General features: G+C 34.2%; 1 protein-coding gene across 1 annotated transcript in view; it reads left to right on the top strand.

Annotated features, from left to right (window-relative positions):
* Positions 1–591: 591 nt before the first annotated feature.
* Positions 592–14,060, top strand: part of LOC144844359 (centrosomal protein of 290 kDa-like) — an 80,290-nt gene continuing 66,821 nt past the window's right edge. Inside the window, exons 1-3 of the mRNA XM_078701236.1 lie at positions 592–640; positions 2,392–2,513; positions 3,427–3,583. Coding sequence (XP_078557362.1) covers positions 2,421–2,513; positions 3,427–3,583 — 250 coding nt within the window. The 5' untranslated portion in view covers positions 592–640; positions 2,392–2,420. The remainder of the gene's footprint in view (positions 641–2,391; positions 2,514–3,426; positions 3,584–14,060) is intronic.

The following is a 14,060-nucleotide window of genomic DNA, read 5'->3' as shown; positions in this document are numbered from 1 at the left end:
ATTCACAAGGCTTTAAATATCGAATTTAATATCAAAACAATCAATTTGCTTAAAGGTTTTTGTTAAGATAATAACGAAATCATAAAGTTACTGCGAACATGATTTTAAACAACAAAATGTAAAAACAATGCATTACTATAGAGAATCGCTGTACAAACTAAACGCGCACGCGTAGAGCGTGCATGGAGCGCACAACCAGAACCGTTCCGAAATTGCTATTTTTGTTGTTTAAAATCATGTTCGCAGTAACTTTATAATTTTTTTATTATTTTAACAAAAACCTTTAAACAAATTGATTGTTTTGATATTAAATTCGATAATTAAAGCCTTTTGAACGTTATACATTTTCAAAACAAAAGACTCAACTCCATACGCTACATAGGAATAGTTGGACACAAACATGGCTTCTAATCCATTCGAAGTCGTAACTCTCTCAATATATGGCTCTGATGTGGTGTTGTGTGGTGGGTTGTTGGACTATAATAGAGGGCGGTAGATTGAATTTAGAATTTGTTTTGAAAACGCTTTTCATACAAACAAATAACATCACCATAACTAATTTGTTGCGGTGTACGTGGGGCGGGAATGAATGGAGATGTCTTCAAAAGCAGAAAACACTGTTATTTAGCTTCTGTATGTAGTTGATGATAAACATTATTAAGCTCTACCATGGCATGTGGCAATAACTAGATTTCTAGACCTTATAAATATTAGTATTAGCTAGGCCTACTAGAGGCCCCTTATTAACTTATCCATCGTCCTACTAGGGCCTAGGCTATACTAACTTACAAACTAGCCCAGCTAAGGCCCTACTAGTACTAGATCCCTCTGTAGATGCTGCCCGGATAGGCTAGGGTAGATACTACTATTACTAGGCCTAGGCCTAGTCTACTACTACCTAGTCCTAGGTATTCAGTCAGTACTCAATCGGTACACTTTAGTATAGTAGGCTAATTAGCCTAAGGCTCTAGGAGGCCTAGTTAGTTTTGTTAGGCTTACTAGAAAATACTAGCCTATTGACTATTAATTATTAGTATTAATTAGGGCCTAGCCTAGGCCTAGTTCGGTCCTACTAAACACTACCAGATACCTACTAGAGCAATAAATCTTACCACCAGAGAGCAGCCACCTGTTTGGAATTGATTATTAAGGGTATATTGCAAATTTCAAAGCTTAATTCTTTCAGAAACTGATAAAATTGAAGTTTAAAGTTGAATTTCTCGCCGTCGTATTCCAGAACCGAATGCGTTTGATAAACATTAAATAGCAACGAAACGAACGCATTCATCCGTGTCTCTTGTGTATTGTATTCAACAGCTTTTTTGTTACTTTAGTCAGTCACATAAAATACACTCAATCGATTGCGCGATTAGTCTTTCTTTTGACATTATGTTTTTATCATGTTTTGTATGTCAAAATCGGTAACGATAACATAACAAATAGCATACGATAACATTTTTTTTGCACATTAATTTTAATTATTTCCCTTTGTTGCAGTCTCATCCAAAATTTCAAGGTCATTATTTAGCTTTACTAATTCAATCTCTCTTATAATTATAGCATTAAGAGCTTGGCAATTAAATAAAAAATGTTGTATATTTTCTATTTCACCACTCTGACATATAGTGCAGTGGCCAGATATTTCTTTAGACATAAAATACACGGTAATATCAAGTTAAAAATTCTGTTTTATTTTCTCTTTCCACATTCCTATTCTATAATGAGTTTACTCTATTTTAACATACGATTACCATCACTGAAAAAAGGTAGTTGGCATTAAGTTTTATTTATTTTTAATAAATGTTATAGTGTACAGAAACGAATTTCTGATTTTATTTGACCAAATAAATTCATCGGTAGCGCCTCATAGTTGACCGTTGAATACAATACACATGAGACACGGATGAATGCGTTTGTTTCGTTGCTATAATGTTTTTCAAACGCATTCGGTTCTGGAATACGACGGCGAGAAATTCAACTTTAAACTTCAATTTTTATCAGTTTCTGAAAGAATTAAGCTTTGAAATTTGCAATGTACCCTTAATAATCAATTCCAAACTGGTGGCTGCTCTCTGGTGGTAGGATTTATTGCTCTAGTAGGTATCTGGTGGTATCTGGTGGTGTTTAGTAGGACCCGGCCTAGTTAGGCCTACTACTAGGCCTATAGACAAACTAGCCTAGGCCTAACTATAGGGTAATACTTAATAGGCTCCTACTACTAGGGGCCTAGACTCTAGAGAAATTTTCAATAAAAAAAGGCCATACAGTTACCTAATCAATATTCATTTTATAGGTTCTTTTTAGTTCACTTGTATGCAAATAAAAAAATAATAGTTATAAAACTGCAGATTTTTTAAACATTCTTTTATATTCGTATTTTGGTAGATATAGGCCTATTCTTTTGAAACACACGTGGCAAGATGGCACCCATCAATTGGAAGCAGCTGATGGGTGTAGACTTGGAAGCACTGGAAGAAGAGGAGGCAGATCAGTTATGTGAAATGCTAGAAAAAGTAAGTACTACAGTTTGAAATGATACTGGTTGGCATGGTTCAAACTCTGTTATTGTGCCTCATATGGATTTTAAAAAGTATGAGTTTCTCATCCTGTAAGTGTACCTAAAATACTCACGCTATAGCCATTTGTAAATTAGCAAATCACGATTTGAGATAAAAATAATGGTATCCTTTGCAAAACTGACTAAAATGAATTTAATGTAGATAGGCCTAACATTCTTATGGTCATGTTTTATTTATACTTCACATACATTTTGAACAAATAAAGAAAAAAAATAACACCAGACTTTTAATGGGCTTCTGTATTTCTCAAATCATTGGTATGATTGTGATTATGATTTGAGTCACTCAGTTATACTAGCCTAATAGACCAGAAAATTGACACTGATATTAGGATTGATTCAAAAGAATGCCCCTGTAGAATCTTTCAGAAAAAAGGGTACATTTTACAAGAATTTATACTCATTGTTTATAAAAAAAAGCTACACATAAAGCTAGATGTACCATGTACAACCAACACATAACAACACTATGACCATTTTCATCTTTTTTAAAGTTGGTTAAAGAATTTGCTGGAAAAATATCTGCAACCTTTTGTGGATAAAATTGGACCTTAGTGCGAGTATGGTGTACTTGGTGTTGGATGTGTGTTAAAATTTCTTATGACAGGGGTAATATTTATTTGTCCAAAAAGTACATACAATATAATTAGGAACAGAACCAAAATATTCGGAAAGGGAGGGCCATACAAGAAGTACAGGTAAACAGTAACCTCACATAAATTGTTATTTTGAAAGATACATTAACTACTACAGTAGATCAATTGGCTTCTACACACAAGCCAATTGAGGAGGATCCCAGATTTGGTTTTCTTTGTTTTTCTATAAACCTTATTTCTGTTTTTTTAAAGGCTGATTCTCCAGCAGAAGACACTGATGGTGCAAAGATGCTGAGGTTGTATGAAGTGACAAGAGCTGTGATGAAAATAAAGGCAGAGCAGGGTGATGCTGCCCTTGATGAGCTTGATAAAATGGCAGAAGAACAAGGAAAAGACTCAGCCAAGAAAGGTAATGCGGGCCGCATACATTTTTTTCCCAAAGACTTTCTCTGAAAGATACGTGAAAGACAGCCGAACTACTTCCTAAATATAACTAAACCTAACCCTCTAAATAATCTCTCTCATTATAAAGTAAAAAGAATTTGGTCATGGGATTCGAACCCCACCATGCAAAGTCTGTAGTCTAATCCATTAGACTACACAGACGGCTCGACGGAAAGTGTATTAAAAATTTCATTCAGAGGGCGAGCACAGAGCAGATGAAACACGATGCATATTCATAATATTGCTCCCCAGAGCCATATATATAAAGAGTTACGACATTGAAGATTAGAAGCCATTTTTGTGTCAAAGAATTTGCACGCTGAGGGCGCGCACGTCTATTTTGCATAGCGTTTTCCTGTAGTTCATGCATTATTTTTAGATTTTTTTGTCTATGAAATTCCGTTCCATTATATTCCGTTTTTATTTTAGTCATTAAATTTATTAATGGTATTAATTTGGTAACATATATATAGTGTGTCTATAATAACAAAAAAATAAATGCTAGGGCCTACATGCAAGTCAGGATACATCAAAACATGAACCAATACAAAAAACACACAAATTCACCCCTCTTTTCATACAGTATATGACTCTCTGTGTGTTTTTGACACAAATTTTCAGAGACTCGTTCATCATTTCATTTGTAATAATTTGCCTTTATTATTTTAATATTGTTCATACCCTATTCAATATATTAACAACATTAAAGCATGCATTATGAATTGAAAATATTACATAATTGTTATTAATAGGACGTAGTTATGGGATGTTTCGTTCCAAAATCAATCAATCAAACTTTCTTTATAATGTACTAGTGTACGCGCACGCAATATTCTTTGCCGCAAGTACTTCTGTACGCTGTGCACATCGATATTTCACCGTAAAATGTGGCATCTGCAAGGGAAACCAGACATAAGTCGGAATTTTGAAAATTGAGATTTCCACAAATACTGAAACTACATAATCCAAGATTTAAAATGCTGAAAAAAATATCTTGATACCATGTCTACTTCCAGAGATATCTCAGTCTAAAGTTTTGGTTGTTACAATCAGTGTTTTTGAAAAAAAAGTTAAGTTACAGGAAATGACAACAACAACAAAATAAACAGGGCGTCTAAGTTTACGCCTTAGCAAAAGGGTATTCTAATTGTTTTATTTCAATGAAACTTCGCACCTTCCTTAATTAAGAGCCATTGTCTGTAAAAATCAAAGATTTGGTGGCAGATGTAAAAAAATGGATTTCGCTCAAATTTTTACCATGAATAGACATTTCAATAAAAAGCATATCTACAACATTCATTTTAATTTTTAGCCTCCGTTGCCATGACAACGGTCAATTATCCAAATTTTGATGCTTTTGCCATTTTTCACAGATTTTCTATAGTGAAAAAGTACAAACTTGTTTGTATACTTATTTTAACCAAAAATACTTACAGTATACAGTTTTTGTTTATAGCAGTGTAAACAACATGTATTGAGTTCCATTTAATGTAGAAAAAAAAATTTACAAAATGGAGTTTGGTTGATACCATTATTTTAAAAAGGGGTGTTTTTAAAAAATATTTTTTTTATAAAAGTATACCTCATAAACGCACCTATAACTTCCAAAGTGGTGTTTTTATATCAATGAACTTTTGTAATTTGATAGTCAATAGGTTTGTCAACAATAATCACGAAAAAAACACTGGGGTAAATTTCGTACATAGGTTTCGTGTTGCCAGGAAAATACGAAAAATACAAACAAATACAAACAAAATATCAACAAACAAAACACATGAAACACAATTTAAATATGGCTAATACAATAATAAAATGTATATGTGGCTTGTCATAATGCTACTAGAGTCATACGAATAGTTTAGATAAAAAGGAGAATGTATTGCCAGGTTTATTTCAATTAATTGCCAGAAAAACAGTATTTTGCATTGAAATATTTAGTTGATGGAAAATAATGTTAAACTTTGAAATAATTGCGTCAATGGTTTTTATAAATTTTTACATCTATTTTGTGTAAAGAGATACAGAAAGACCTCCCAAAAAATCTGACCTTGTAAATAGGTCATTTGAGGTCAAAAGGGGTCAGAATGCAAAACAGGACAGGTCCCCACTTTACTACAACTATTAATGTTTGATCAAAATTTACAAGATAGTTCATAAAAAATTCTCAACAATTTTCATTTTTTACCTATAGTGTTACCTTAGCAACCATTTCTATGTGTAACTAAGGAAACTAATTTTGAAAAAAACGTAAAAAATGGCTCAATTTTACTTCTACTGCATTCTAATACTCTTAAAGTGATGACAAACTTGACCTTGTAAATTCATTCATTTTGAGGTCAAATGAGGTAAACATTTTACCATAGTAACTGTTTCTATGCGAAAATATTTTTTCTACATAGTTTTACATTTCTACTACCAAATTTACTTTAAATACTGAATCCTAATAATCCCAGAAAGAAAGTCTTGACAAATCTGAATAAAGGTAAAAAATTGACCTTTAGTGTTATCTTAAACCTGTTTACGTAACTAAGGATAATTTTGTTGAAATATAATATGGAGTTTTCATGAAAAAAAAAATTATATTTTACATATTGAGGTCAAATGACATCAACATTTTACCTATAGTGTACTGTAGCAACTGTTTCTATACGTAACTAAGTACAATATTTTTAATATGGGGTTTCATGACTACAAACAATTGGTTACATAGCTTTACTACCTTTTCCCAAATTTACTTACCTACTGAATCCCAGAAAATGTCTGACCTTGTGAAAGGGTCATTTGTTGGGTCAAATTATGTCAAAATGTATTATTTATGTTATCTTAGAACCTGTTTCTATGCGTAACTAAGGATAATTGTTTTTTTAAATACAATTGAACCTCCCGTGGAGCGTGCCCAAATGTTTTTACTCCGTTAATAGACTTTTAAATGCGTTAATAATATGCAAAACGTTAATGAGTTGGGCGGTCTGTACTCAGCAGAGCGTATCATAGTGGTTAATACTGTACAATGAAATTGAATTTACTATCTAACGCGTACAACGGAAGAACAACGTCCGTTGTTTTCGTCCGTTAAACGCCGACCTAACAGATCGTTTTTATATTCGTTAAACGCTCATTTAACGGACAATATCACACCACACATTACAGAGTTCAATACAATAATATCTAATAATAATATGAAGATCGACGGCAATTGCTGTAGAAAGGGCCTTGAAACTGCAGATGATGTGGTAAACCGTCATTTCGACGGCAAAAAAATGCTGTTAAAACAACCTTACCCAACATTAAATTATCAGCATCTACAATTCCACAATTTTTGTTGAACATTTTCAACTTATAGAACATTCCTATAATATACTAATTTTTTGTTTAGCATGCTTGACGTTAATTCCTTTTTTATTTTTTACCCTGTACACTTGACCGAAAAAAAAAATGGCGAAATTGTAAACACAGATAAAACCCCGACTGTCGTATCGATAGTATCAGCATGTATAGCCTTTATGGAGACGGTATGGACCAAACAATATAGAAACCGGTCGCCGTCTATCTAGAGCTAAAACATTTACTGACTGTAGTTGCCGCGCGAGGAGGAGTAGCAGTGTCCAAAACACGAAAAACAGAGGAGGAAACTTTGGGCGATATGACGTCACGTTATTATCAAGCACATGGTTTTTTTTATCACCGCGAAGCGATGTACAACACGCACCACAGTGTTTTTGGCCAGCCTCCGTGATGCTGCTGCAAGGGTGTCATGTTTATTACAAAATACTAAAAAAACTGTGTACATGAACAATTATTGTATTACGTAAATAAATCATTACTTTAACTATCGCTGACCTCGAATGTGTCCAAAAACAGAGGATGAAACTTTGGGCGATATGACGTCACGTTATTAGCAAGCACATGGTTTTTTATCACCGCGATGCGATGTACACACGCACCACAGTGTTTTTGGCAGCCTCCGTGATGCTGCTGCTAGGGTGTCATGTTTATTACAAAATACAAAAAAAACTGTGTACATTAACAATTATTGTTTCTATTTAGGCCTAAATGGTGTAATAGGCAAAACACTTATACAGTATATATATAAAATAAATATATAAAAACAATGTGCAATTGCCTTCTTGCAGTAGGGAGGCGTCGCAAAAAAGGGAATTCCCCTACTTGCTCTCAACCAAGGGCGAATTTACTATTCAGTGCGTTGTTCCGTTAAACGCCGAGTTAACGGGCGATAGATGACAGTATATAGAGTATGCATCATTCGAATACCCATCATTCCCGGAGTTTACTGAGTTTTTGTGTCCGTTAAACGCCGAGTTTACGGACGATAGTATTGAATGACAGCATAAGCCTATAGAGTATACCATCATTCCACAGTATACTGGGTTTTTGAGTCCGTTAAACGCCGAGCTAACGGACGATAGTATTGAATGACAGTATTATATAGCATCATATTCCACAGTTTTACTGAGTTTTTGAGTCCGTTAAATGCCGAGTTTACGGACGATATTATTAAATGACAGTAGGCCTATATAGAGTGTAGTATCATTCTACAGTTTACTGAGTTTTTGTGTCCGTTAAACGCCGATCTAACGGACGATAGTATTGAATTAGGCCTACAGTAGAGTAGCATCATTCCACAATCTACTGAGTTTTTGTGTCCGTTAAACGCCGAGCTAACGGACGATAGTATTGAATTACAATAGAGTAGCATCATTCCACAATTTACTGAGTTTTTGTGTCCGTTAAACGCCGAGCTAACGGACGATAGTATTGAATTACAGTAGAGTAGCATCATTCCACAATCTACTGAGTTTTTGTGTCCGTTAAACGCCGATCTAACGGACGATAGTATTGAATTACAGTAGAGTAGCATCATTCCACAATCTACTGAGTTTTTGTGTCCGTTAAACGCCGATCTAACGGACGATAGTATTAAATGACAGATAGAGTATAGCATCATTCCACAGGTTACTGAGTGTTTGTGTCCGTTAAACGCCGAGCTAACGGACGATAGTATTGAATTACAATAGAGTAGAATCATTCCACAATTTACTGAGTTTTTGTGTCAGTTAAACGCCGAGCTAACGGACGATAGTATTGAATGACAGCATATTATAGCATCATTCCACAGGTTACTGAGTTTTTGTGTCCGTTAAACGCCGATCTAACGGACGATAGTATTGAATTACAGTAGAGTAGCATCATTCCACAATCTACTGAGTTGTTGTGTCCGTTGAACGCCGAGCTAACGGACGATAGTATTGAATTACAATAGAGTAGCATCATTCCACAATCTACTGAGTTTTTGTGTCCGTTAAACGCCGATCTAACGGACGATAGTATTGAATTACAGTAGAGTAGCATCATTCCACAATCTACTGAGTTTTTGTGTCCGTTAAACGCCGATCTAACGGACGATAGTATTGAATTACAGTAGAGTAGCATCATTCCACAATCTACTGAGTTTTTGTGTCCGTTAAACGCCGATCTAACGGACGATAGTATTGAATGACAGCATACAGAGTATAGAATTATTCCACAGGTTACTGAGTGTTTGTGTCCGTTAAACGCCGAGCTAACGGACGATAGTATACAAATAATGAATGTTTATGAGTGTAATGGTACAAATAATGGCATGAGGTGAATGATGAAAGGTTATATATCAACGAGGCGACAGCCGAGTTGATATTAACCTTTCATCATTCACCAAATGCCATTATTTGTACCATTACACGAATATAGAACATTCATTATTTGTTTTATATAACATCTAAATAGATTCTTGTCATTTGAATCAAATAAGGTAAGGTAGCCCTAGCCAAAGGCCTACATTTCATTCACATTGATTAAAAACAGTAACATTTGGTTTTTAATATTATATTTAATATTATATTTATATGGATTTTATAAACACACCTACTTTAGTGTTAATTATGTCAACAAACGACCAAACAATCTTAGGCCTAGCAAGGCTAAAACGCCTAGACTAGGCCTAGCCTAATAGAGCATGGCCTAGGCTAGACCTAGTAGCCTACTAGTACTAGCTTGGCTGAAAGGCAAAACTTCGACAGACAATTGGAACTTATCTAGGCTAATTATGGTTTTTCCAACAATTCCACGTCTTGTAGGCATGTCCCCATTAATTAATCAAAATCCTAAAAACGATCTAAAGCTAATTTAAATGCCTTTTTGAATGAAATTAGTACATATATGTCCAAATCGTACACAAATATCTGCTGCTGTTGCATATCTCGCGGTGGTGTTTACAAATGAAACTGAGACCAGACGACAGGTGGCGCTGTTGTATTTCCCAGTACAGAGCCATATCATAGGGTAATTTGTGTACTAAATTTTTTTTCATCCGCGAAACGTTTTTTTTTTCGTACACAAAAATGTTTCAAAAAGTACTATTAAACGATCGTTTAATAGTGCGTACTATTGCACGCCATGTGACCCACAATCGTCCAATCAAATAACAGGAATTTATTTAGGTGTTATATAATATTGAATGACAGTAGGCCTATATAGAGTAGCATCATTCCACAGTACTGAGGTTTTATGTCATATACAAATAACAATGCATCTGGGGAAAAGGCAGAATCCCAGAAAGATACAGGATCTTTGGTTGCTTATGCAGATTGCAATCAGCACATTTTTTTCCGTGAGAAGAATTCCTGGCGTTAAATAAAGTGTACTTTTCGAAATCCATGTTCTTCACAGTCTGAACTGATACAATAAATTATTAAAAAAAATATTGTCTAAAGTGCAAATCTCTATATTTGATTGTTTAATTAATGAAATGTTATGGATAAGAGTTGAAACCGTCACAAAATGGCTCAGTCAAAGCAAAATTATTTAACAATTTTAACGAGAGGAGGAGCTTATCTTTCTAGGCTTTCTTTGTTATTAATTGTTTATAGTGTAATCTAAACAATAGCTACGCGATTGTCTGGCGGTGTACTTTTAACGAATCGTTCATGGCCTAACTCTCTGTAGTGCGGTATTCGCGTCGATATCATGTTACATCCAGGGATCAAAAATGCGTATTTTTTTTCAGGTGAAAGTCGGCTATTAGAAATTTAGACACGTGTCGCCCGACGTACCAGGCTAAAAAATACCATGAATCGGATCGTAAATAGTATGCTTAGACCTATATATTTTTATTTTACCGTGTAGGCCTAGGCCTATATATATTTTTATTTTACGGTAGGCCTAGGATACAGTATAATACATGATTATTTTAATAAATATAATTATAACATAACATACGAGCCCAAAAAGCTATTAAACGAATTAACAATCGTGTTAACAACGCGTTGTAACAACAATGACCGGACTGCTAATAACCCGTTATTTTGAGTCATCATAGGATTTCACGCAACATACCATAACAAGGACTGTTAATAACGCGTTGGAATCATCGTTACGCAACACTGAACGGCATGTCCGGTCTCCCGTTAATTACGCGTTAAACAATGGAGTGATCATAACAGCATAGTAGCTAGTAAACGGAGGGCTTGATATGCCTCACTGAACACGCCCAACCCCATTTAAATTAGCTTGCATATAACGGTAAATCGTTAAACTAGTTGTGTTACAACAAGTTAAACGGAGTAAAAACATTTGGGCACGCTCCCATATGGCCATCCTCGGGACCTGGAAAAGTGGCCGCTTACGGGCGGTGACCCCTTACGGGAGGTTCTGCCGATAAAGGGCCAAAATCATGTATTATGGCTATATTACGATATTCTTAACGAAAAATTGTATTATTATTTTATAATCAGGTGGTTTAGTATTTTTTAGCATTTTTAGACAAATTTTAAAAGCTTTTATCATATGAAAAATGGTCGGTCAAAATCTGTGTAGTTTTCTCATCTCTTCACAGTAATGTTTTTAAAACTGCTTCGAAATAAAGCTAATATATAAAGAAATACAATAAACATGGACCTCTAATTCATAGGTCCATGCAATCATCATTTATATATATCACATATTATAAATATCACATTTTCGGGTGGCCGCTTACGGGAGGTCATTTATCATACAAAAAATCTCATGTTTACTATAAAAAGGTGCCCGCAGCTGCTTACGGGAGGTGGCCGCTTACGGTAGGTACCAAATGCACTAATTAGATAGGAAGAACAAACAGGCTTTTCAAATTGCGTCCGTTAAGGGAGGTGGCCGCTTACGGGAGGTGCCCGCTGTAAATAAAAGTCCTTACGAATATGACCTTGTGAAACGGTAATTTGAAAATGCAAATAAGGCATGCCTGCTAATAATCTACAAATTTAAATTTGTATAAGATAAGTATGAAAAATCTAAAGAATATCTCAATTTTAGTTACCATAGTAACTGTTGCTATGCATAACTAAGGGAAATTAAATAATTATCAGATAATTATTAATTAATACTGAATCCAACCATCACAGTAAAAAAAATATGATATTTTACATGCTGACCTTAAATGAAATGAAATTTCACATCAGGGCTTCAATATTTGTTATGTAGCATTAACATACCTGAGTATATCATTGACTTTTGATTGGTTCAATTTTGGGGAGGGGAAAGTGGTGGATCCAGGAGTTTGAAATAGTTAGGGGGTTGGAGGCGAGTGTCTAAAAACTTAACTTCATGTCCTATCTTTTGCATTGCAATTTTTAACTTGGGGTGGGTGGGGGCTTTGAGAAAGGGGGAGGGGGGCGGGATGGAGGAGTTTGAATCTGTCTATTGGTTGGGCGATGGTAGCGGCAGTGTGGGTGGTGCTTGAATGCATGCATTTGACACTCTATAGTGGATGATCGACCAAAGTGTTGCAGTTTATCTTTTTGTGGCTATTGTCGGGGTAGGGATTGGGTGGGGGGGGGGGTGGTGTTAGTCGAAAGTGGTGGTGGATGGGCATGTGGGATCTGCTTAGGTTAGCAAGTAAAAGAAGTAAAAAAATGAAAGAGGAGCTTCAAAATAAGAGAGGAGTAATCTGTTGCAAAGATTAAAATTCACAACGATCTGATAATTTATTCAAATTTCCAGAGGATATAACCTATAAAATGACATTAAAACTGGGAATTACAGAATCTATAATTAAAAATAATGTTTTTTTTCTCACAACACAACTAGAACTATATAAAACATTAAAAATTTTTCTGACCAAAGAGTTTCAAATCAGATAATCAAAGAAAATAAAATGTTTTTACTAATATACCATGTTTTTTTTTTATAAAAATGCCTATGTTTCTCGCAACACTGCTTGTAGATTTTTAAATTACCCCAGTATTTTATTTTAGAAATCAATTATTAAACCTTAGAACTACCTATTTCTAATAAATCAGCTAAAAAAAAACACCACTTTGGGCGTTATGGTGAAGTAAAGTTTAGTTGCATTTAACAATTTTAAAAAAGTGAAAAACACCCCTTTTTAAATAAATGGTATCTCCCAAAGTATGAAATCAAAAAAAAAAAAAAAATATGAAACTGGTACACAATGCATTGTTATTATGCATACACTAATTATTTTTTATAATTAAATGAACAAAACAAAAATATTGTTCTTCAAAGTAGTACCAATATCCATTTTAAAAAACCTTAAAAAAGGACAAAATTTGTCAAAAACACAAATTTGGCCGTTGCCATGGAAATATATGTGTGAAATAAAAAATACTTCATATTTGATTTCTCTCAACACATATATAGCCATGTGCAAAATGTGAAAGAAATCCATTTTTTTGAGTCTGCCACTATATTTGATATTTCTTTGATTCTTACAGACAATGGCTCTTAACTATTGTTCTATTATTATGCTAAATTTCATTAAAATCAACCCAATGGAACACTTTCAATTTAAACATAATACATGATATGTTTTATGAAAATCATACATAATTTACACTATCTTTTTAACCAACATACTACACAAAATGTTAAAATGTATCTATTTATTTGTCTCAAAATAGAAAAACACCAAGGTAATATTGTTTCAGCTATCATTTTCTGTAAAAATAAAAAAAAATAATTTTTCAGCCTTTTAATGTTTTTGGCAGTTTCTACAAATCTACAAATGCGACTTATGTCCGATTTCGCTTGCATGTGCCACAAATGTGCAATTACATTTTTTTAAATATAAGAAAAAGTTTAAAGTATTTTCTTGCACCTATACTTTACATGCATTAACGGAGACAAGTTTGACACAAATTGATCTGCATATCATGTGACTATAATCCAATGTCGTAACTCTTTATATATATGGTTCTGATGCTCCCTAAAATGGGACGCCCTCTCTCTGATTTTCAGAGAAAGTCTTTGGGAAAAATATTTTCGCTGCCGGGCCCTGTTGACAATTGCACACATTTTGGTCCACACTGTTGTACATTCAATGCATGGCAATGAGTACCATATAATGCCATATGTTGTCATGCATATAGTTCATGCCTTGTGTGAATACT

The sequence above is a fragment of the Antedon bifida genome, chromosome 1 (genome assembly GCF_963402885.1).
Source record: "Antedon bifida chromosome 1, ecAntBifi1.1, whole genome shotgun sequence".
Classification (NCBI taxonomy): Eukaryota; Metazoa; Echinodermata; class Crinoidea; order Comatulida; family Antedonidae; genus Antedon; species Antedon bifida.
This window is presented reverse-complemented; position numbering and strand designations above follow the sequence as displayed.